Raw genomic sequence first — 24,988 nt, 5'->3', positions numbered from 1 at the left:
ACACACATGCACACACACAGAATCTTAGCATATTTTGCTGTAGTGGCATGTTACCATGTCTACAGTCCCAACCAGAATATCAATCAGCTTTCAGAGGGTAAGACTTCTGTCTTCACCATTATACTCACAGGGCTTAGCACTTAATAGGTGCTTAGTATTTGTGGAATATATGAATAATGACTTTATAGAAAGAAAACTCACTATTAAAGGTTAGTTTTACTCAGAATTAATCATTAATCTTGGAGATGATCTCTTGTGAAATATGAGTGTGTTTCTAAGGCCATACATTTAAAAATGTTTGCATTTTAACCCGTCTTGAGAATGATGTATTGAATTTGAAAATCAAAACTACCAGTGGATGTGTGGAACTTTACAGAAATCACCTATTTGCGTTTTTCTCCTTACATTTAAGGAAACATAAGCCATTTTGTTTGCAATATGTATGAATCATCTCAAAACCATAATGGTATGAGCCTTTTTGCTGCGTATTTTTCTATAAGAACTTATTTTTTTTCACTTTTTATTATGGATGCTTTCAGGAATATATAAAAGTAGAGAATATAGTACAATAATCCCCCCATGTATCTCTCACCTACAACAAAATTATAGCTATGCTCGTTTTTACCAATTATTGTGAAACAAATATCAAAATGTCATTTGATCATATTTCAGTATGTATCTCTAAAAGGTAAAAATTATTTCTAAAAATCATAAATATAGTACCTCATCATATCAAACATTAACAGTAATTACATAATATCCAAAATCTGATCAGTGTTCAAAATTTCCTCAAGTATTTTACATTTAGTTTGTTTGAATCAAAATTCATGCAAGGTGGCTGGGCGCGGTGGCTCAAGCCTGTAATCCCAGCACTTTGGGAGGCTGAGACGGGCGGATCACGAGGTCAGGAGATCGAGACCATCCTGGCTAACACGGTGAAACCCCGTCTCTACTAAAAAATACAAAAAACTAGCCGGGCGAGGTGGCGGCGCCTGTAGTCCCAGCTACTCGGGAAGCTGAGGCAGGAGAATGGCATGAACCTGGGAGGCGGAGCTTGCAGTGAGCTGAGATCCAGCCACTGCACTCCAGCCTGGGCGACAGAGCGAGACTCTGTCTCAAAAAAAAAAAAAAAAAAAAAAATTCATGCAAGGTTCACGTTGTATTTGCATGATATGAATAAGTCTCTTAACCTTATATATCCTCCTCTAAATTTTTGTTTGCTATATATTTATATCTCTATATATTGATATGGATATATGTAGTGACACTGAGTCATCTGTTTCCTGCTTCCCCACACTCTGCCTCTCCTGACATCTGGGTCTCTGGGTTATGCCATATATGGTGATAGTGACTGCAGCCACTTTAGCTGTGTGACTTACCCACAGCTATGGGATGATAACAGCAAAGCTAACCAAAATGCTCTGTGCCCCTTTGGGTTGCATGTGGGCAGACTGGCCACCCACTGCCTCTCCAGTGGGGTAGGGGTTGTCTTTTGGTGCATCTGTTTTTCCTGTGATTATTGGTGAGTACAGCAAAGATTAGCAAGTGGTTCTAAATTACCTTGAGTAGGTTGTAATAGTCTGGCCTCAGACTCTATCCTGATTGTCTGAATTAAGATCTGTAGGTAGGTCTCTCCTGAAGTTTTTTCCCCGCTGGTTGTCTCTAGGACTGTGAGGGTCATGGTTGAGGTCAGTATTGCAGGTTGGCCTCATCCTGCTAGTATGAGAATGGCTGTGAGTTCTGCCCACTGTGTGAGGCCACGGCGACCACCTGGGATTGTACAGAGCTGGCATGGAGGTTGAACATGCACAGCTGCACACCTTGTTTTCAGTTTAGCTGAACCATCAGTGAAGTAGGCTCAGGCATTAGGGGTACCTGTGAATCAAGGCCCTATTGTGCCAGCATCTTTGTTTCAGGTGGTGAAGTGGGAGTTAAGGTTTTCCCCAAAAGAACAGCTACCACTCCTCCATGGAAAACTGAGATGATTCAAGGACCAGGCAGCTCCACCTTTCAATGCACTATTTTCATTTGACTGGAGAGGCCTGCTGAGCTAGGCACGTATTTTCTCCAGTAGCAGAGTCCAATAACGTTCTGGACTTCCTAATTAGCGGTGGTGGGGCAGAAGTTTTTCCTTGGGAAGAGCGTTGTCGCTGTGTATGGTCCGGAGAAACTTGACTTCGAATGTGTTCGGAGTTTCATCGCCCCCTTGTGGCGGCGACGTGGTAACACCGCACTCAAGGCTTCCAAGTTGTCAACCAATAGGATGGCAGCAGGGACCCCTTCTGTCCCCTTCCTGGCTACTGTGGGTCCGCCCTGCGTCCTCGCCACTTTGAGCCACCCTTTGACCCAGCGTCTCTCCCGCAATGGGACTTGGTGGGATGGGGACTTGGAGCATGCTACAGGAGACGTAGAATGTTTGAGTCTCTTCTTCCCAAGGTTCTCCCCAGAGTTGGAGAGCAGAGACAGATCCAGGGGCACTTTCTGGCAGCTGCCTGCTCGGGCTCAACAGATGGAGTCCAATGTTTCAGTCTCCCCCAAGGATGTCTATCCTCATTGCTGACACGGGAGCTGGGTCGGGGGAGGGATGTGGTGGTGGGGACCCTTGCCTGAGCAGCCCATTGTCGTGTTACTGTCATTGTGATAATCTATTAGCATGACTCTCCTCCCAAATGGCTGCTTGTTTGCTGCCATCTCCTGCCATTCAGCCTCCAGATTTCATTAACAGGACAGTGGGGTTCTTGACTCCCCCACCACTGGGATGACAGTCCTTGCTACTGGATCTGGGCAGTTACTGTCTCCTCATGGATGCTGGCAGAAGACGATTCAAGTTGGAGGACCAGATTCTACAAGGAATGAACTCTTGCATAATTCTAGCCAACATGCTCTTGGGGTGGGTGCTTCTGGTTTTGGAAAGCGGAGTTACTGTGTAGTTAACTATTGTAAGAATAGTCTCTCCATCATTCTTTTGTTTGATGGTTGCCAGAAAGATGGGCATAACTAATGGTTGGGCTCTTATTTGGAACCTCTACTTTTGTACAGTTTGGGAATCTGCTTGAAAAAAATGGTACACTGATGGATTTGAAATTTCTGAGTATCATCAGTGTTTCATGATGATGTCAATTTCTTCTCAGAGGGAAGCTCACAGCCAGTTTTGGACCCCAGATAAAAATTTGACTGCTGCCCTCTGCTCCCTCCACCAAATTATCAGCTTCATTTCTCTGTCATGAAATCCAGTATGATTTCTCGGAAATCAGGCCCAGAACTAAAATACATTTTCTGCCCAATTCTCTAAGAGGTCACACTAACATTTGAGTAATTGGGCAGAAAACCTATTTTAGTTCTGAGCCTGATTTTTCTAGAAGTCATATGGTGTAGCTTATATTTCTGATACTTGTATTCTTTTTAAGGGTCATGAATCTTAATACTTCTTTTTAAAAAGAAAACAGTGTTGCACTTTTTCACATTTGTATAAAGCTTTAAAGTCAGCTTACTGACTTGTCAAAACTGTCTTTTTAAATTTTAAAATGGTAAGAAATGACATTATTGAGAGCAGTGGTTTTCATCCTTGCTTGCACTTGGCAATCACCTGTGAAATTTTAAAAACTACTGATGCCCAGCTCTCATCCTACAAATTCTGATTTCACTGGTCTGGGGTGCTGTTCAGACATCCTGAGGTTTTAAAGTGTCTTAGCTTTTTCTAATGAGCAGCTGAGACTGAGAACCACTGAAGTACAGAGTTGGAAGCTGGTGCTGAAAAAATGAAGAGTTTTGCTTAACAGGGCTTTAAGGCCTTTTATATTAAGTGCCATACAACTTCAGATGCCTTCTGAATACTGAACACAAGTGTAATATTATAGTTCATTAAATGTCTTAGGAATCGTGTGGAGTGAATGCAAGGAAAGGAGTTGTTGCACTGTGGCAAACTGGAAGAGCAAGGGCTTTTTCTAGCTAAAAGGTCAGTCACTAACCAAGTGATTAAACGTAGCATCACTAATAGCCAACTTAACAGGGTTGGTTTTTTTTTTTGGGGGGGGGCGGTTTCTAAACTGGGAGATCATAGTTTTCACCTTCCTAGAGTTCTTTCCTTAAGACTGACATTCAGTGTTAATGTTGGTCCCTAGCAATAAGAAGCACTCAGTAAATGTTAAGCCTTTTATAATGGCTATTTTATTTTTTGTATATCATAATAATAGCTAAAAATAATAAGAGTTAAATTAATGTCTTCAAATAGATTTGTTGACTTAAACTGAGACAATCCTTTAAAGGAAAGAACTGATTTGAACCTTTCAAAACTGAAAGAAAGTAGTATACTGATACAGTTTGGATCCACTGAGTCTCATGTTGAACTGTGTTCCCTAATGGAGGTGGATCCTGGTGACAGGTGATTGGATCATGGGGGCGGGTTTCTCATGGATGGTTTAGCACCATCCCCTCTTGGTACTTTACTCATGATAGTGAGTTCTCATGAGATCTGGTCATTTAAAAGTGTGTGGCACTTCACCCCGCACTCTCTCTTGCTCCTGCTTTGGCCATGTGGAGTGCTCACTCCCCTTTTGCCTTCTGCCATGACTGTTTTCTTGCATTTGCATCCCCAGAAGCCCATCAGATACCAGTGCCATGCTTCCTGTACAGCCCATGGAACTGTGAGCCAACTAAACCTCTTCTTTATAAATTATCCAGTCTCAGGCATTTTTTGTAGCAATGCAACAATGGACTAATACATATACTTTAGCGTAAAAACATTTAAAAGAGTCTGAAACTGGAGTAGTTAACTCAGTAAAAATAAGCAATAAAACATAGAAAAACAATCTATTTGATCATGCAGTGATTCCTAAAGTAAATCCTAATACCACTATCAACTGATAATTTTAAATGTAATTTAGATTTGTAGATGGTGTAACATTAAAGTTGTATAATGTTTTATTGTTTTATTATTAACACAAGACTTCATTTAAATTTCATGGGGATTTAGCTCTGTTACTCTGGTTTGTGAACCAAACGTCTCTAAGGCAGCATTTTTCTAAGTCTCTCTGGAGAGCATTCACACACAGAGATGCAAAACAGGTTCACTTAGGCTTTTTGAAAGCTCTAGCATTCCCCAAACTTACCTGAACACAGAAGCCTTTTTTTTCTTCTGGTTACAGCAGTTTCTAGAAACACTCTGAGGAATGCTGCTTTAAAGAAAACAGTTGGTCTCAAATAATCATGGTATTTTAACATTAGGAACCTAGCAGAAATTGTTCCTGCTTTTAGTCATCTTTTTCTTTTTTAGAGGACGGACTTCGGTGGTTCAAGCATCCATTTGAGGAAAGCAAATGGCCTGTTGCATGTTGCCTCCTCCTACTTCATAAAGTGACTGACAACTGTCAATAGGCTTCATTCAGCAGCTTTGTATTAATATTGTCTGGATCCTCTGTAACAGGTTTTTATTATTACGATATAAAGAATAGATAAACCAACTAAGTTTGAATTATCTGGATGCCTACCTGACTTCCAATGAAAATTTTTTCTTCAGTTCCTTCATGATAAATTAAGGATCATTAAACATTACAAGCATCATTTCTATGCCTTTCTTACCACTGACTGAATGAATATTAAGCACTTCTGGTTAGTCGCTGGGGTGGGGATGCAAAAGCAGAAAGAAATGCTCTTACTGGCATCTGGAAAGACACTTTTTGCTCTGTATTTTTGGAAGTGCAAAAGGTAATGAGTTAGTTTAAAGGAAACTTTGAATTCATTTAGCATGTAATCTATAAAAGGTATCAACATTGGCTCACACCTGTAATCCCAGCACTTTGGGAGGCCGAAGTGGGCAGATCATGAGGTCAGGAGTTCAAGACCAGCCTGACCAACATGGTGAAACCCCATCTACTAAAAACACAAAAATTAGCTACGTGTGGTAGCGCATGCCTATAATCCCAGCTACTTGGGAGGCTGAGGCAGGAGAATGGCTTGAACCCGGTAGGCAGAGGTTGCGGTGGGCTGAGATCGCACCATTGCACTCTAGCCTGGGTGAGAGTGAGACTCCATCTCAAGAAAAAAAAAGGCATCAAAATTGTGATGCTGGAAGTGAGTCCTTTCACCTAACATACCTCACAGGACTTAAGTTTGATGAATGGCACTAGTGGTCTGAACTTCAAGAGAATTCATTAATACCCTATATCTAATAGTCTTAAAATACATTTAGTACAAAACCAAACTTTTTCTCTTAAACAGGTTTATTTTAGCAGCTCAGTATATTACATTCTACATATTTGTCTTTTAATGTGTTTATATTTCTGCCTGTTCTGCATAGATGGCATATTCATTAACTTTTATAACTGACTTTTTCATTTGCTATTTGCTGCTACCTGACCTGAAGAAAGTCAGGAGGATAAAAAAAATTCATTTGGTGGAAACATGGAGCAGCACTTCAGCAGAAACTTTACTTTGATGCAGACTTCAGTGTTAGGTTTTCTTCCTCTTCTTTTTCAAATCCTGAACAGACGACAGATCTTCCCTTGGGATACTGAGCACAACACTTACGCAGTTCTTGGATGACAGCCTGACACTTTGATTCCATGTAGTTGTTGGCTGAAAAACATACAGGCAGAGTCTAGTCATGATCTCATAGGACTAAGGTACAGGGAAGTTTAGATCAGTGCTTCCCACCCCTTTTCACTTTCAGTACCTATGGAACTGGAAGAAAGAAGATATACCAAAATCCACTGAATTCTTTCAAATTTAGAGACCTGTCGACAGGTTCATTAGGAAGAAAAGTATGATTTACAAAGTGGTTGAAAGCGATTTTAATATATAATTTCCTTCAAGGTTGAGTTGATAGCACACATGCACCTTTTTCCAGGACATTGGTTTTTAACATCATTATTATTACTGGTCACTAATTTGATGAATTAGGAAAATGCACATAAACCACACATTATTTTGCATACAGTTTAAGCTGATTGTTGGACCTCCCCTACTAAGACTGTGCATCAGGAATTGGCAAACTGCAGCCTTAGGGTCAAATTCAGCCTGTTTTTACAGCTGGGAGCTAAGAATGGATTTTAGATTTTTAAAGGGTTGTAAACACACAACACATACACAATATATACAACAAAGGCCTTTGGCCTCCAAAGCCTAAAATATTACTTGTTTGGCCTTTTTCATAAAACATTTATAGATCCCTACCATACATAAACACTAAGTTAAGGAGGACCTGACCTAAAGGCTCTAGGTCAGCTGAAGTTAATGAGTCCCCCAGTACTAAAATGGGGTACATAGTAGTTAGCTCAGGATAGGAAAGACAATTCTGATTAGAAAGGCAGTATAGCAGGGTGGGTAACAGTCCAGATTTGGAGCTAGACCAAGGGTGGGGTTGTGGGATGTTCAAATTGTCACCATACCTCTTACTAGCTATGTGACCCTAGTCCAATTATATAACTTCTGTGTCTGTTTTCCCCTTTATGAAATGAGGGTCATAGTAGCATCTACCTCATGGATGAAAGGCTTAATATGTATCATGTCCTTATAACGGTGCTTGTCATCTAGTGAGTGCTTAATGCTAACTCTTAGTCTTTCCAGTTCTCAATCCTCCCACACTGTGCCAAGGGGGTGTCACCAGCTCTTTTTAACTTATTCTTTCCCTTAGCCATGGGTTATTTCAAACAAGGTAAGGATTTATTTGGGAGAAGGAATTCAATGCAAAAAACTTTTTCCTTTTCCTTGAAGTTGGAGGGAAGAAAAGTTTAACTAAAATGGCATTATTATACATCCAGATTTTAATCTAAAAGATTTTATAAAATATTGCTTACATCAAAAAATGAAAAGTCCAAGAATGAAAGCTAAAAGTCCAAGGAAATACACAAAGGATTTCTTTGGTGGTAAATCTTTGGGGGAACTCTGAACATTTTTCCTTCACACCTTTCTATATTTTCATGACCGTCCATCTCTATCTATTACTTTACTAGTGGGGAAAACTTACTAAAATATTTTCAAATTCAGATAGCTTATAGCTTTTTCTATTTGCTCTTCTGGCAATAATCATTCACTGATTAGAAAACTAAAATCCTCCAACATTTGGTCAAACTTAGTAGTTGGACAAATGGACAAATCACCTCAAATATGCTTTAGTTGAGATTCACTTCTGCCTTTAAGAGTTAGCTGATGGCTTTGGCAGCCTGAATTCCAATTGTTATTTCAACCCCACCTCTTCCAGATTGCTTTTAAAAAGTGAATTGTCAGCTGCAGTGAAGTATAACCAACCAATTTAAAACTAGCCTTTTAGTAAAAACAAACAACAAAAAAACCCTTTTGCTTAGCTCAGTAATTCTCAACTCTGGCTGTGCATTAAAATCACCTGGTTAGTTTTCTAGACTGATTCCCAGCCAGACCCTAGCCCCAGGAAGTCTGAATTGTTCTAGGTAAGTGATGCTAAATGATACAATGAAGGGAATCTTCAGGATAATTACATATATATTACATTCTTAAAAAAGAGTTAATACAGATAAAAGAATAATTGGTCTCTCATAGTTAGTTCACAGTGGAAAAATATTTTTAAAGCATTTTACAATATACTACCTTGTAAACATTTCTGTATCTCACAGGCTTGCTTCTGGCACGGATCCTTCTGCGGCATATCCAGAAAACTAAAACAAGAAAAATGATTTTTATTTTCCTTTTTTTCCATAAAGACTTTAAAGCCCCTCTACGTGGAATTTTCTTCTGAGACAAGCAGTATGCCCTTACAATTGCTGGAAAATAATTACACTAAAAATACTCTTCCCAAACACAGGATGAATCAACTGTATTTTTATAATATCCATTTCATTAGGCTTGGAAGATATAAATAGCTTTACATGGAAGAAAAAAACCGTGAATTCAATCAACTCTTTTTGAATACTGTAAACCAACGTTAGGCTAGAGGAGCCGATGGCGCAGCCTGGCTCTATCATTCGCAGAAGAAACCCTTGATAAATGATTAAACTCCTTGAGCTTTTTTTATTACTCATATATAAAATGGGAATCATACCTACCTCAAAGCATTGACAGGAGGATTAAATGTGATAAAGTATATAAGGTACATACAATAGTGCCTGGAAGGCAGAAAGGACTCAATACATGGTAGCTATTATTCCCAAGACTTTTTTTTTTTTTTTAAAGTAAAACCTTACTTTTAATGTATATAAACTGTTATGACTACTTTAACTCAGGAAATTTTTTACAAGTAGTAAATGTTTTCCTAGGAATCAGCAATATTTGGTGTTATTACTTCCTGAGAAAGGTGCCAGTTAAGCAGCTAAAATGGTTTTTCTTGAAGTTCTTATAGAAACCAGCTTATTTAAAATATCTGTAATCAGAGAATGAATTTAAGAGCCCACAATTTTGATCAGCAACTTCCAGTAATTTGAAGACACGATTTCAGATAGAAAAAAAAGGCCCAGAAGCCTTTGTAGCTAATTTCATCAATGCATATCTCTTTTCAGAGCCCTCTAAATACTCAGTAGATCCAAATTAGGTCAGTACTGGGATGGGAAACACTGGAGCAAAACCTAGGATATTTACAGGATGGGAGAAGGAAAGGCAGGTGAATTGCTGCAGGGCAAATAAGCGACAAATAGATGTTGATGCTGCTAGGAGCTGCTCTCTTCTCTCTAAATCAGTACCAAGTCCTTGGTGATCAGGGCATCTGTTCTGTAGAAGGTGCTGACTTTTGTGGGATTCATCAGATCCCAGGTCCAGCCGATGATGTCCATTAAGGGTTCTATGGCAATTTCCAAAGGAGTCAATTTCAAGTTACGGATCCTGACTAAGTGCTTTTGTTGACTTGCTTTCTGCCTACGTAACCTCTCTCTGCAGTTTCACTTGCAGTATTCTTCATGACCCTTCCTAAACTTCTGTTTCTTGAGCAGTTTTTCAACCCACTCCCTCCCCCCAGGCCCAAGGGTGGGTGCACTGCAGTAGTGGATGAAGTGATTGCCAAATACTGAACAGAACAAAGGAGCATATCTTCGTAGAATCCCAGCACCTGGAAAAAAAAATCATTAAAATCACCACAACTGAATAGAGCCAAAACAAAGAGGGGGAGGACGGAGGAGAAATAGAAATACATACCAGGTTAGTCATCAGGCAAAAGCTTAAGCAACAGCTCCTGTACTCCCCTGACCTGTCAGAAAAAGAAAAATTTATGGAGTACTCTGTTACGAGAGTCCCAATACAATGGAAAATAATTAAGCAACATGTGTACCATTAAATGATGCTGTATCTGCCACAAGCGAGAGTTGTTATCCATGTAGCGCTCCTCCGGGTAGAGTTGCCACATGAGAGGTAGCTGGGAGGTAAGAAGGTGACTTGGCCTAGCTGCGTCACCTAAGGGAACCTGAATTTGCTGGACTCGTGCCCTTAGGAAACTCGTCTCCTAATGGAAAGGAATGATCAAAAATAAAACCAAAGACTTCAGAATATTGAGACTGGAATAGAAACCAAGTTACTTGAAAGCAAAATCAAAGAAATAAGCAAAATGTAAACAGTTACCTCTTCCACGACGGCCACCCACGTGCGCTGGTATTCGTCGCGGTAGATACCCTCTTGGTGAACCCAGAGGTGATCGGGTGGAGCCCCCACATCCTCTCCTGCCATTCTGGGCTTTGGGTTCCAATTCTAGCCCTGCTTTTCTCCACCTAAGCCTGCAGCACCCGCGCACAGGACACAGGTGTGACTTTTTGGGTTTGAATGAACTCACCAGTAAGCAAGGTGATCTGGTAGTAGCAACCACTAACCAGAACCAAACCTCATATATGTCTATTTGCACAACCTAAATAGAACCAAGGACATCTGAAGCTTTCTGCAAGACAACTGAAGTGACACTCAGGCAGAGCCTCAGGTAGTGCTGCTGACTGCAAAGCGCTCAAGAATTTGGCTAGGTGAGGAGTTCTGTGGAAATGTAGGACTAGCACTACAGGAAGCGGGGCAGTGGTCTCACACATACTGCATTCACAAGCGGTGTCTGGCAAAATGTAGTTAGCAATAGAATATGCAAAGAGCGTGCCTAAGGACACACTTATTTTGGCAGGAAGGCAGTATAACAGACACATGCATGCCATATTCCCCAGGTAAAAGCCACTTCCAAGCAGTTTCCATTTTAAAAGGTAAGATTCTGAAGGACATATATGTATGGCTTTCAGAGTTGAAATTGAAAGTTTGTTTTAAGGGCAAAGGATCTATTTATCAGTGTACTAAGAAAGTTTACAAATAGCGGATGGGCATTTCTAGAAGGGGATTTTCTTGTTAGGAAAAGTAAGCTAGCTTCATGGAATTTCTAAGCTGCAAGAGATTTTGGGGATCACAGTGATTTGGAGCTGAGTGAGTGCAAATGAAAGTCATCCATCTAGGTCCTTGTTTTATTTTAATAATTCTCAGGATATTACAGGAGCCCATTTTTCCATAGAGGACTAGGTTTAAATTTTGACTTCCTAAGCCAGAAGACCAGAAGCATATTTGAGAGGTGTAAAGGAAGCATACCTCCTGAAGCATTTGAGGGGTAGGGCAAACTCTCTCTATAATGATCCTCTGCCCAAGCCCCAGATCTCATTTTAGGACCTCACAATAACTTGATGTGCATTTGCATGAGTGAATCTTCTAGACCTTACTCACAGCATTATAGCGCAGTTGTACTGTATTTCTACCTTTGGCCAGAGTATAGATATGGCATTGGGGGAGCTGCCCCACAAAACAAAGACCTCCTATTCTCATTAGGTGGGAAAGGAAATGCAGCGTGGGAGGGTGGCTGTTAGAGTCCTCAAAGTGAGACTGTCAAGAGCAACCAGATGCTTCACCCATTATACCCTGAGTGCATCTGACTCTGAGCCTGGTGCAAGCTCCTGTCTTAGTTTTCATACATATGTGCTCTCTCATTTCAAACTCGTCTAAACTTTCTCCTTAACCAAATCCTGATTTCTCTCAATGGCAACACCACCATTCCTGATCCTGCAGACTCAAAACTTTTGAGTTATCTTGGATTTCTTCCTCTTATTCAGTTGCTACATCCTATATGTCACCAATTCCAGCAGGCACTACAACTACCACTGCAGTTGAGACCAACTTTCCCCAAATACCAGGCTCATTTCTAGCTCCATACCCTTGCTCTTGCTTTCCATTTGCCTAAAATGCCTCCCTGGGCCTCTCTGCCTATCTTAAGTGCTATTATAGTAGAGTCCAGATGCCTGCCTCCTCTATGAAAACTTTAGAAAATTCTTGCCTCTTTTGACTACTGTAACATTTATATTTAAACAAAACCACCTTACACATTTGCTTTGCTTATTTCGCAAGCCCTGTCTTCCCAAAAGCACAGTACTGTATACTGCCCAATAGCAGGAATGACACAGTTCTGGGCACCCCAAGTCTCAGATACTGGTCAAGCAATGTTTCTGTGAACAGGTGTATATGTATGGTGGGTAGGGAAGGGAAACAAAGGAACGCCACAGTGGTTGTCATGATTGGCTACGTATACGTGGGTAGAGATTGATTCTCTAGGCATAAGCCTCTGGCTATACATAATTTTTTTTCCAAAGCCCCCCCTTTTTTCCCATTTGCAGATACAGTTGTTTTGCCTCTCCTCCTTCCCAGAGCTTTGGAAAAGAGAAATACAAATAAAAACCTGGTAAATACTAATGTCAAAATAAAATATATTAAATTCGGATTTCAAGCACAAAAGACTTAAATGTGGCCAATAACTGTTTTATAAAAGTGGAAACCATGTGTTAAGGGTTTCAGGACCATCTCAACTTCATAGATAAGTCCTAGCAACAACCAACATGTTGACATTTAAATTTGTTTTGAATGGAAAACAAAATTGCATTGGTTATACTGACATTAAAAGGAAATAATGCCAGTGGAATAGAGGGCAAAGAGATTGGAGATGATGGTCTGAGTTACTGAGTCACTACAAAGAGGCCTATGAGTCACTACAAAATATTCTCAGAAGAAAGGCAGTGTGATGTGCTGCTGTGACCCGAAGGTCAACATGCTGGGCATCAGTGGGATGAGCCTGGGAACCACCTCTCAGCACAGTATCCTGGATTTGTGTGTGCTACCATTCAGAGGGCATGCAGGCCCAGAGAAAGACAACTGCAGTGATCAAGGGACAGAGAAGTCACCATATGAGCACGAACAAAATCCTCAGCACAGAAATGCAAAGGCTGAGGGAGAGGGATTCAGATCAAAGCCTATAAAATCACAGGTTTTATGAGTGGAAAAATGTGATTCTTAGAAAACTTGCTCCCAACATTTTCCTTGGTCAAATAAGTTTGGGAATCTTGGAGAGTCATAAAGCACATTAGTGTAGTAACTGTTCTGGCAAGTTATGCAGTAAAGAAACTTTATGTTAACATTTCCCAAATTTATTTGACTAGAGAACATTTTATTTGCACATGGTACTTGTTTACAAAATTCAGGACTTCTCGAACTAAGACGAATCTTTTAAAACCTCAACATAGACTTAGGTACAAGTGCAATACAATACATGGAATATAAACTTGTGCAACTCAACTCAAGGAATACTGCCAGCTGCAAATACAAATGAGTTCCAAAAATGTTTAGATAACTGCATAACTTTATCATCCACTAGAAGAGATTGTCCCCATGAGGGTCACCTTGATTTCGGGGCCAGAGAGCACACTGGCCAAGACAGACAATTTCTTAGTAAGACATTTTATAAATTAGGTTTTAAATGGGTGACATACAAGATAGAAGGGCTCTTAGGCAGTAATCTAAGTAAAACTATCATTTTTTCTTTACAGAATAAATTCTTTTGTGTCTTTTTAAAATAAGTATAGTTTGCTTTAATTGCCAGGTTGATGAACAGTTTTTAAACATTGATCAGTTGAATACACTTATTTTATTAGAAGTCAATTAATAAACTCGTCCAATTACAATGAGTGAAATTACCAAGAACACAGGCCCAGGCCTGTGTATGAGTCCTGAGTCTGTCACTTACTAGCTTTGTGACCTTGGACAAGTTAACGTCTCTCCACCTCAGTTTCCTGAGGTGTAAAATGAGAATTAAAGAACATATTAATCACGATAGTCTTTATTTAGCATTCCTGTATGTTTACATATATTGACTCATTTAATTTTCACAATCTTCATAGGGCGCTATGAGGTGGGCAGTATTACTATCATCCCCACTTAAAGGTGAGGAAAAGTAAGGCACAGAGAAGTTAGGTAACTTGCTCAAGGTCACACAATGGGGAAGTTGTTGAGCTTGACTTCAACTGGGGCAGTTTACATGTACCAGGCATATAAATGCTTAGTATGTAGCATATAATAAGCTTGCCATAAATGTTAATAATTTTGTTCTACTCCAATTAAATGCCTGGAGCTGTAAAAGGCAGCCATGAGCATTAGAAAAGTTAGTGAACCTCATTCTGGAATATGAGATTGACTACCGCCGATAACAAACAAAAGGTATTTTTCTTCTTGAAAGTGCCTAAAGGCACTATATCCCATCACCAAATATTAATATCATAATAGTAAGAACAGCCGTTCCTGCTCCATCAGGACGGGGCATACTAGCCACAAACAGTAACTGAAAATAACATATGATATAAAATTGAAACAAGAGAAAATTTAGACAGGTCCAATGTAACTGCACACGAAAATTTTCCAACCTTCATCATGATCAAATTAATTATAGAAAGATGTGCCATGTGATCCTTACAGATCGTTAGGTAAAAACGGAGGCTGCTGGCGTGCACATTACAGATCGTTGCACTGGATGGGGACCCTATGTGTGGGGAGACTTGGGTTGGAACTGACTTGGGAGAAAAGAGCAAAGCATCAACACTTGAAGTAGCACCTTGGGAATGTTCCCTTTCCAGTACTGCCATACCTGCCTGGCTTCAAAACTACACAAAGTAGAAAACCAAATCAAAGACACGAACACGGACGGGCTGTGGAGGCGGCACGGCATATATTGTGCTTTGATTTAGAATCGCTTCCAAAATCCACGTGTGATTCCTAGACTTGTGAGTTGGAAGATCTGTACTTTTATCCTTGGCACGTTTGACAAACCTCGAAATAAAATTACTTTTACATATATTTTCACTGTCTGATATCATCGAGACAAGGAGACCCGAGGAAACTTGCATTCTGGATACCTAATGTGATACATCCGAACTTGAATAAAAACTGAAGTTCTCCATTTCCCCTTCCCTGTATCCAACAAATAGCTACCTAAAAGCCTTTGTAGAAAGTAGCAGCAGCCAAGCTTAAGAGTGATACTTTTTCAGATACAGTATAACACTGTTTCTGCAAAAGGTTACTCACATGAATATAATGTTTCTTGGGCTAATTAATCCGCCTTGAGAACAGCTAGGCTAAAACTTCCAGGTCTCCCACCCTGGGCCACTCAAGCCAGGATCGCGACGTGAGCCCGGGGTGAGCCGAGGGGCATCCCGGGCCGAGGTCACTCGAACCGAAGTTATGAGGCGCGGGCCGGCAACCGGAAGTGGTCCAGGGAGAGTTGTACGAGATTCGGGGGCTGTGACTTGGAAATAAAACAAAATAAAATAAAACCTTAACTGTTTTGGGACTGACTTTCAAAAGAGCGTCCCCCTGGCTCAAGAGGCCGGCGTTCGCGGAGATGTCGTCTTAAAGGGCTGTCCCCCAAGCGTGTAGGCCGCGCACGGGTCTCCTTAGCGGGCGGGCAAAATGGGCGCCGGTACTCGGGAGGCGCCTGCCCAGGCGCCCGGGCGCGGCTCACAGAGTACGTCCGCCTGCGGCCCCAGAGCGCCGCCTCCCTGCCGCCCCCGCCGCCCGGCCTGACGCCCGGACCGCGGCCGGCCACCGCCCTCCGCCCCGACGGCCACGCCTGCCCCAAACCCCGCGGGCGTTTCCCAGGTGCTGCTGGGCGGGCCCCGCCCCCGCGCGCCAAGGCCCGCCCCCGCGCGCCAGCCTCGCGCCCGCTACCCCCTCCTCGCCCCCACAGCCCCGCCCCCACAGCCCCGCCCGCTCCCTAAGCCCCGCCTCCGAGGAACCCGCGCTCCGAAGGCCAGGCCTGGGCGGAGCGCAGAGCGCGGGGCGCTGGGGAGGCTGCGCCGCAGCACCCGGTTGGTCAGGACCAAGTGGGCCCGAGGCGGACGTGAGAAGGGTCGGGCCAAGATGGCGGTGCAGGTGGTGCAGGCGGTGCAGGCGGTTCATCTCGAGTCTGACGCTTTCCTCGTTTGTCTCAACCACGCTCTGAGCACAGAGAAGGAGGAAGTGATGGGGCTGTGCATAGGGGAGGTGAGTAGCTCTGTTAGCCTGTCCGGAACCCTGCTAAGCAGTCCCAGTGTGTCTCAGGGGTGGGTGCCGGCAGCTCCCAGGGCTGCGGAGGCCGCAGGCATACTCGATTTAGATCCTTGGACACCCTTTACATAGCTCTGTCGCGGGGATCCCCGTTTCTTCTGGCCGCCGGACACTTGTTTAGTCTCCTGCGAGTCCCCGGCGGTATGTACAGGCCCCGGGAGCCTTGCCCTTTCTCCTGTAGCCTGGGGCTTCTCTTTAGATCTGCGCTTTTCGCCCCCTTGACCAAAACTGCAAGGCAGGTCAGAAAGACACTGGAGTATATTAAGGACGTCCGGGTATTACGATGCAGCAGCTGACCACGGTTAGAGCCCCTTGCCTCGCCTAGTCTTCCGTCTAGGGAGCAGAGATAACAACCAAAGCATTTGAAGGGTATCGAAGAGCCTAACAGAAGGTGCGGGGCTTGAAGGAAGCAAAAGTTTCCGCTGCATTATGTTGAGGAGGGGCCAAAGAGGATGAGGAAATACAGTTTAGCTGTTTACGGGTCTAAAGTAATTCTCCAGTCTTTCATACCGTGTGCATAATAAACACATGACCTAATTGTCATATAATCTGCATATATATACGTCAAACAAACGTAATATGATCAATAATGTTTTCTGCTTTTTCTCACTCTAGTTGAACGATGATCCAAGGTAAGACCGTAACTGTTTACTCATATCTTATAATCTCTAAGTCATTGTTAACTCAAAATTATGGCGACTTTGACAGTATTGTGTCCGGATCGTGTCTTAAATTAATTACCATTATCGCTCCGGGGCTCTCTCGATGCAATTTGAGTTCCACCCCAACCTTGAACTTTGGTTTCTGCCTTACCTTCTATTGAGTTGAGATATGGGATAAACATCTTAATAAGGATTATCATAATTGTTGGGTTTTAGGGGTGAGACAGGGTCTCGCTCTGTCGCCCAGGCTGGAGTGCAATGGCACGATCTCGGCTCACTGCAACCTCTGCCTCCCAGGTTCAAGCGATTCTCATGCCTCAGCCTCTCGAATAGCTGAGATTACAGGTGCCCGCCACCACACCCGGCTTTTTATTTATTTATTTTTTGTACAGACGGGGTTTCACCATGTTGACCAGGCTGGTCTCGAACTCCTGGGCTCAAGCAATCTGCCCACCTCGACCTCCCAAAGTGCTGGGATTACAGGCATGAGCCACCTCGCCTGGCCTTGCTCAGTGTATTTCATGTTCTGTCTCCCCTTAAATGCCAGTGAGATATCAGGAATTTTCTTTGTGACAGCATATACGTTTAGAGGCATTTCCCCTGTTGATCCATTCCTTCACATAAATTGACAGTGACATTGCCTTTCCTCCTGATGGACCTCAGTGATCTCAGAGATCCCCAGTAGCTTCAATGCTTGACATGGTGAAACCTTTCGGTAATGTTTTAATTTAAACTTCACATCATAACATAGTGTACTTCTCAAGCCCACCTCCTTAATTCCCAGGATTCCAGGAATTCAGCTTTGTCTATGATAACTTTATACACTCAGCCACTTGTGCATGTCTCCCAGATTGCTTCTAACAGATATAGAGAGTGCAGCTCTAGTCTCAATTCAGTTTCCCTCCTCTTCTTTGGTCTCTGCTAAGATTTCATTGTGAAAACAGTTAATCCTGTTATTTTGCTTTAATTCCTTTTTATATTCCAAACCCCACTTCCTTTTTTTTTTTTCTAATTTATTCCCAGTAGGAGTGACTCCAAATTTGCATATACTGGAACTGAAATGCGCACAGTTGCTGAAAAGGTATGCGTGCTAAAATTTTGCATGATGGAAACTTGCAGTTGGGGAAAGATTTCTGTAATCCAGTGATCTCAGGCAGAGTATGCGGTTTCTGGCTGGATGAGATATTCTTTCTAGTAAAATCAGAATCTACTCACTAGGAATGGGACCTAATTTTCTGTTCTTTGTAGCAAATTGTCTCTACTTGATCAAGATTAATAATCATTGTCAGTACCACCCTCTTGCTGCTCTCCTTGCTGTCACTGCCTGTTTTCTGGCCCTTCTCCCACTTTCCTTGAGACTTTGGCATGTGGTTCACATCACTATTACCTCTTTATCCCGAATTCCAACATCTACTCATGCAACCCTCTCTTCTTAAACAAGCAAACTAACCATAGCATCATACTTCTTAGTCTACCTTGACTTTTTTCTTGTCCACACTCCTACACCACCTTTTTTGGCATGCTCTAGCCTTGATGGTCTAGCGTAATGCTTCTCAATCGTGGTATAGGACTGGTTATTGTTTTCCCCAATCTGTCACGGACTGATGCTTTTGTAAAATACAATAAAAATGAATTATTTCCCCCTCCTCCCACCAGGTTATCAGGCCACAGCTTCATCTACTTATACAAACTTCACCTTAATCACTTTGCATCTCTTCACATATCAAAGATATAAGTCCTCTTCCTATCCAAAGCTGCAGCTTCTTCAGAGACCTTGTTTATCAATGTTCTGTCTCTTTTCTGGGTCTTTTCCCTGTCACCTGGTTCTTTTCTCTTAGGATAAAAATATGCTTAAATTACTCTCGTTTTCAGAAAGGAAAGCTACTTCTTAATCCTGTATCTTCCTGTAGTCACTACTCTTATATCCTTCCTTTAATAGCCTGACTTCTTAAAAGAATGGGCTACGATTACTACTCTGTCTTCACCTTCACCAGTCAAACCCACTGAGGTTTGGTTTCTAATTCTACCTTCGGTGGATTATTTCCTGGTGCTTATCTTAGTCTTTCTCCTTGAATCTCTGAACTCTCATGGGTTTCTGTTGGTTTTGCTGTATTCCTTTTATTCCTGTTTCCCCCTTCCCACAGTCATTTGTGGACTCGTCTTCCTCCTCTGTCTATGCATTAAATATTACTCATTCCTCTTAGGCACTGAAATCTCTGACTAAAGTAAGAAAGAGAGAAAGAAACAATTCACCCTAGGCATCAGTTACTATGATACATTCCAAATCTTAATAATCTAATTTTATTATTCAAGATTTCATGCCCTCGTCTTGAGTTTTATGTCAGTTTTTACTGTCTAAATTAGATATTAAACTTTATTAGTTAAGCTGCCTTTTTAGTATTGCATAGTGTATTTTTTATCCTTTTATTTTTAGCCTTTCTGTGTACTAATATTAAAAATGTGTCTTATTAGCGGTAAAAACTTTAAAAAAAAATACAGTGTGATCATCTTTTTAAGTGGAGTATTTAGTGGAAAAACAAAACAAAAATAAACCACAAAAAAAAGAAATATAATGTGAGCCACAAATGTGATCCATATATGTAATTTTAAACTTTTTAGTAATCACAGTAAAAAGGAATAAATGAAATTAATTTGAAGGGTATATTTTATTTAACCTAAGTATATGAAGGATTATTACTTTAATATGTAGTGAATATTAAGAAATGTTGTGCCGGGCGCGGTGGCTCACGCCTGTAATCCCAGCTCTCAGGGAGGCAGAGGCGGGAGGATAGCTTGAGCCCAGGAGTTCGAGACCTGCCTGGGTAATACAGCGAGACCCCGTTCTCCACAAAAAGGAAAAAAAAAAAAAAAAAAAGACAAAAAAAAAAAAAAAAGAAATGTTGAGATATTTTACATTCCTTTTTTCTCTTTTGTGTTGTCTTTGAAGTCCATGTGTATTTCATACTTGCTGCACATCTGAAATCAGACCTGTTGCACAGTGAAAATCTATAGCTGATTTCAGAGGCCTCCTCTCAGATTTCACCCTTGTCCCTTCAACATCTGATAATGTTAAGCCCACTCTTTCCCCTGAAACTCTTGTACCATTTCCTTGTTCTGGTTTTGCCTTCTTTGTCTTCTTCCCTGGCCCTTCTTGTTCTTCCCCACACTAAATGTGGCCACTCCCCTTGATTCAGGCCAAGACCTCCGCTCCCTGTCTCCACACCTTTTTTGTCCACTCATAAATGCTTTATTGATTCCTGCATTGATTGTGTTTGAGTCTAAGCTATAATCCCACTTGCCTGCTAAAAATTGCCATATTGTATATCTGTCATCCCAGATTATCTCATCTGAAAACAAGCTCTTCTTTCCTTCCTGACCCTTTCTAAACTTAGATCTGCCTCACATCTTCTACCTAGTTTCAACCTTGAAACTTTAGAGTCATCTTTGACTGTTTCCTGTCTACCATCACCCATGGTCCATAAGCTACCAAATGTTGTAGATTCATTCTTTTTAATGGGTCTCAAATCTGTTTCTTCCATATCTGCCATCTGCTTAGCCCAGTACTTCATTGTTACTTCATCTACAGTTTATCTGAAATAATTTTTTTCCTTTGAGTTCATCCTGCAAATTATGGCTTGGCATTTCAGGTCTTGTACATTCTCACTCCAACTTTCTTAGCCTTGCCATCTGCCATTTCACCTCAAGCTCTGTATCTAAATCAGTTGGCCAAGTTGTCTCCCAGACACCTCATTCACACTTTACTACTACCATTTGGCACCTGTAGAAATCTGTTCCCCCCACTTCCCACAGTAATCAAGGAATGGATACACTTGTCTGCCTTTTCTATGAAGATTTTTTTCTTTTTTAGATTCATATCCTGCTTATGTAAAAGATTACTTTTCTAATGTAAGTGACTTCTTTCCTCTGAGCTCCTGTATTAGTCTGTTATCACACTATAAAGAACTCTCTGAGGCCGGGTGCGGTGGGTTATGCCTGTAATCCCAGCACTTTGGGAGGTCGAGGCGGGCCTGAATTCAGGAGTTTGAGACCAGCCTAGCCAATTTGGCTACCAAAAAATACAAAAAGCCAGGCGTGGTGGCATGTGCCTGTAATCCCAGCTGCTGGGGAGGCTGAGGTGGGAGAATCGCTTGAACCCAGGAGGCAGATGTTCCAGTGAGCTGAGATTGTACTGCTGCACTCCGGCCTGGGCAACAGAGTGAGACTGTGTCTAAAAAAAAAAAAAAAAAAAAAAAAAAACAAAACTCCCTGAGACTGGGTAATTTATAAAGAAAAGAGGTTTAATTGATTCACAGTTCCACATGGCTGGGGACGCTTCAGGAAACTTATAATCATGGCGGAAGGTGAAGGAGAAGCAAGGCACATCTTACATGGTGGTAGGAGAGAGAGAGAGAGAGTAAAGGGGGGAAGTGCCACACTTTTAAACCATCAGATCTCCTGAGAACTCACTCTCACACTATTATGAGAACAGTGTGGGGGAAATCTACCCCTACAGTCCAATCACCTTTCACCAGGTGTCTTCCGTGATACGTGGGGTTTACAATTTGAGGTGAAATCTGGGTAGGGACATGGAGCCCAGCCATATCAGCTCCTATGGTATTGACTTACTACATTATTTTAGTGGAGTTTCATGAATGACAACTTGCCACTCAACCATGTCGTTAGCACATTGAACCCTTTGTCAGTACCCTGATTTATATTCCTTTGTGTGACACAGTGTTTTGTACATAGTTATAAGTCAAATAATTACTGGTTGATCATTCCAAAAGTCCTTCCTTGATCTAAATATTAGCATATATATTTTAAATTTTTGTGTCTGAAATGTATATATTGAGGTTGGGTGTCTTATTTGAAACATTTCATTATTCATGAGAAAAGTGTCAGTTTTCTAAAATGGAATATTTTATCTGATATTATAATAAAATGAAATTCTGTAGTTGAAGGAGGATGTGTTATTGGAGAGAGCCATAAGTAACCATTTCTGTGGATTTTCCTTTAGGTTGATGCCATCAGAATTGTTCACATTCATTCTGTCATCATCTTACGACGTTCTGATAAGAGGAAGGACCGAGTAGAAATTTCTCCAGAGCAGCTGTCTGCAGCTTCAACAGAGGCAGAGATATCCTTACTGGTCGATAGAAGCTTTTATGTGCTTTGGGGTTCCTGGGCCACATTGCTGCTTGCTTGCTGCAATCATCCTACTTTAGGTGGTTTCACAAATTTTCTTCCCTTAGATCCAATTGTTTGGTTATTAGAATTTCTCTCTCTTTCTTCTTTTGAGTGGGTTTTATTGGAAGAATTAGAAATTTTCTGACATTCCTGCTCCTAAATGCCAAAAGATGTCAGGGTCAATCACTGTGACAATGAACTCTGTGTGGAGTCCCCTCCATCTTCCTCCCTAGTCTTCTCTCCATTCCTCCCTGCCCCTCCTTCCAGTTTTCCTAGTATCATTTAATTTCTAGGCCATTTACTACCTTGGTCTCTATCCTCTTGAGAGATTCTCCTTTGTGACTTCCTTTCAAAGAATGCAATGCTAGGAACTGAATGCAATGTTTCATGTTAAATATAACCCCAAAATGATAAAATGGGGCATTTGTTTCCTGTGATTTGTTTCAGTATGTTACTGAGTGCCCTGACTGGCGCCTCGTGAGTGAATATGAAGCTGATCCCCATCCCGCTTTTGTTTTCTTGAGGGATCCTTTCCCTGGCTTCTGGTAGTTTCCTCACATCCTTCCGCTCATCAGTGATCTGCTGAATGCTCAAGTGGGACCCTCAAGTGCGGATATGCAGGCTGTCTCCCTGCAAACTTCAGCTGCAATTACTATTTGTTCAGCACTTACTAGTTGTTTGCCAGGCACTACGCTAAACACTGTGTGTGGATTATTGCATTTACTCTTCACTGCTCTGAAACATTATTTCCCTGCCTCAGTCTGCAGCTGAAGAAATGGGCTAAGAGAAGTTAAGTAGTTTCTCTTGTCATTTGAAAACTTGAAAATATATCTTAGAAATATTGTTTATGAGACTTAGTTGTATAAAAAGGATTATTTTAATATAAATAATTTGGAGGAAAACTAAGCATTTTACAGGATAATAGCAGCAGTCTTGAAAGTGACAACTTCTGACGATTTAGAAAAGTTTTTCAGATATCACAGTGGTAATGATTCAAGTGATCAAACATCAGCTAAATGAAACTTGAGGATGTAACTATATACGGCGTTGGAAACCATATGGTTTCTAGTTTAAAAAATTTTGGCTTGAAATGGGCATTATGGGAAACTCAGCATTAACTTTATTTCATTCTTTTGTTGCCATTAAATTGCAATAAGCTTATTTTAAACTTCAGGGTGCTTTCTGAGCCCTTATTAGCGTTAGAAAATTTTGTTCCCACATTTTGAAAGTACCTTGACAGGCACACAGGTTGGCTGAACTGACAGGCCGCCCCATGAGAGTTGTGGGCTGGTATCATTCCCATCCTCATATAACTGTTTGGCCTTCACATGTTGGTGAGTATCATGGGGTTGCAATGTTTATTGTTCTCAGAAATTAATATCATGTTTCCTTCTCCATTACATAGGGTATGGTTATTTTAAACCAAAATTCGACTGTCCTTAAGCAGACGTCACTATTTTGATTTATTTTGTTATGTATTAAAAGTAATGATTTATGTCATATTGATTGTTTTTAATAAGTCTGTCAGTTGATATAAAAAATTAAACTGTTAACTGAAAATTGCTGATTGCTGAATATCATTACTGTCCAGGACACTCCCATTCTGCAGACTTAAAGGGCAAAATTTGCAAAATTGATTTTTACAGTTGCTGTTTACGTATAGTCCATTGGGGCTCTCAATATACATCTTTACCCTTCTAATCAGTGTAATGTAACTAAATTGCTTTCTCTCTACCTTTACCCCTTTTTGAGAATCATGATTTTTTTTTTGTCCGTATCTGCCTCTCCAGAAAGGAGGAAAGTAACTTGGGGAGAGTGAACTAATATTCACAAGCACTTAACTATGTGCTAATGGTTTACAAATGTTTTCTTCTCCAATCCTTGTGGCAACCTGTGAGTTAGAGATCTTACCCCCATTGCACAGAAGGGTAAACAAAGACTCACATGAATGAAGTGGCAGAGCTGAGGTTAGAACCCAGGTCTGACTGCCAAGTCTGCTCTTCCCACTGTGCTAGTACTAGTCATATGGGTTTGACTTGATAGCAAGTTCTAAATTCGTTTATGCTGTGATACGAATGGCAAAAATTCATCAGTGGTACAGTCCCAGACTTTAATGAAACACGAGTGGTCCTAAGAAATACAGTATTAATTCTCAGTCTTGGGTGGGTGAGGATGTTTCTCAGAATCACCTGAGAAAGCTTTTATAAAATGTGCCTGCCCCAAATTAATCTTTCCTAGACCGTAACTCAGACCTACTGTGACAACCTCTGGGAGTAGGTGTTAGGTGGGGATATTGTTGAACACCCCCAGTTAAATACTGATTTAGAATAAGGGAGATGACAGATCTACCTTCTCCCAGATTTGCCAAATTTTAACATTTTGCAACATTTGCTGTATCATTCTCTTTTACATATATGTATATACATATATGTATATTCCTGAAGTATTAGACTAAGTTGCAGACATGGTACCTTTTACCCCTACTCTGCACTATGAATTTTCCTAAACACAAAGAAATTCTCTTACATAACCATGGTACATTTATAAAAACTGGGAAGTTAACATTCATATAATACTATTATTTAAATTACAGACCTTATTCAGGTTCTTTAATTGGCTCACTGATGTCCCAATAAAGTTGTTTTTATAGCTATTAATATGTTCCTGTAAAGCCTTAATGTCACTGAAAAAATTCAGTGTCTGATTTGTTTTCCTGTCACTGTCAACACTGAAATCAGATTGGCCTAAAATTTTTCACATGGTAGTGCCATCAGCCAGAAAGAATGAAGTACCAACTACTAATGAAGAAAAGTTTG

At 41.1% G+C, this 24,988-nt stretch overlaps 3 protein-coding genes across 10 annotated transcripts in view; 1 reads left to right on the top strand and 2 right to left on the bottom strand.

Moving 5' to 3' along the window:
• Window positions 1–6,200: 6,200 nt before the first annotated feature.
• MTCP1 (mature T cell proliferation 1) lies at window positions 6,201–15,746 on the bottom strand. Of its 2 annotated transcripts, XR_004058333.1 has the most exons (6): window positions 15,304–15,419; window positions 10,513–10,664; window positions 10,226–10,396; window positions 10,093–10,144; window positions 8,560–8,627; window positions 6,201–6,573 (listed from the first exon to the last, which is right to left on the bottom strand). XR_004058333.1 is itself a non-coding variant. In XM_010352801.2 (5 exons), exons 2-4 carry the CDS (start codon window positions 10,615–10,617, stop codon window positions 10,097–10,099), a joined length of 324 nt encoding a protein of 107 aa, XP_010351103.1. In that variant the 5' UTR covers window positions 10,618–10,664; window positions 15,304–15,746; the 3' UTR covers window positions 9,645–10,006; window positions 10,093–10,096. The 2 variants fall into 2 exon arrangements, 1 of the variants encoding a protein (XP_010351103.1); XM_010352801.2 differs by lacking the exons at window positions 6,201–6,573; window positions 8,560–8,627 and adding an exon at window positions 9,645–10,006 and having other exon boundaries at window positions 15,304–15,746.
• On the bottom strand, window positions 6,201–15,844 carry CMC4 (C-X9-C motif containing 4). 5 transcript variants are annotated; one of them, XM_010352762.2, is made up of 3 exons: window positions 15,304–15,844; window positions 8,560–8,627; window positions 6,201–6,573 (listed from the first exon to the last, which is right to left on the bottom strand). In XM_010352762.2, the coding sequence occupies exons 2-3, from the start codon at window positions 8,615–8,617 to the stop codon at window positions 6,425–6,427; spliced, it is 207 nt and encodes a 68-aa protein (XP_010351064.1). In that variant the 5' UTR covers window positions 8,618–8,627; window positions 15,304–15,844; the 3' UTR covers window positions 6,201–6,424. The 5 variants fall into 5 exon arrangements, with proteins under 5 accessions (XP_010351064.1, XP_010351072.1, XP_030789721.1 ...); XM_010352770.2 differs by having other exon boundaries at window positions 15,574–15,711; XM_030933861.1 differs by lacking the exon at window positions 15,304–15,844 and adding an exon at window positions 10,093–10,115.
• Window positions 15,845–16,018: 174 nt separating this feature from the next.
• BRCC3 (BRCA1/BRCA2-containing complex subunit 3) overlaps window positions 16,019–24,988 on the top strand; it is a 36,151-nt gene continuing 27,181 nt past the window's right edge. Inside the window, exons 1-5 of one of the 3 annotated variants that reach the window (XM_010352743.2) lie at window positions 16,019–16,260; window positions 16,939–16,955; window positions 18,012–18,066; window positions 22,003–22,122; window positions 23,419–23,506. In XM_010352743.2, coding sequence (XP_010351045.1) covers window positions 16,138–16,260; window positions 16,939–16,955; window positions 18,012–18,066; window positions 22,003–22,122; window positions 23,419–23,506 — 403 coding nt within the window. In that variant the 5' untranslated portion in view covers window positions 16,019–16,137. Of the gene's footprint in view, window positions 16,261–16,938; window positions 16,956–18,008; window positions 18,067–22,002; window positions 22,123–23,418; window positions 23,507–24,988 lie in introns of all 3 variants that reach the window. The other 2 variants (XM_010352737.2, XM_010352751.2) reach the window with 2 other exon arrangements.

This window comes from Rhinopithecus roxellana, chromosome 7 (assembly GCF_007565055.1).
Source record: "Rhinopithecus roxellana isolate Shanxi Qingling chromosome 7, ASM756505v1, whole genome shotgun sequence".
NCBI lineage: Eukaryota > Metazoa > Chordata > Mammalia > Primates > Cercopithecidae > Rhinopithecus > Rhinopithecus roxellana.
This window is presented reverse-complemented; position numbering and strand designations above follow the sequence as displayed.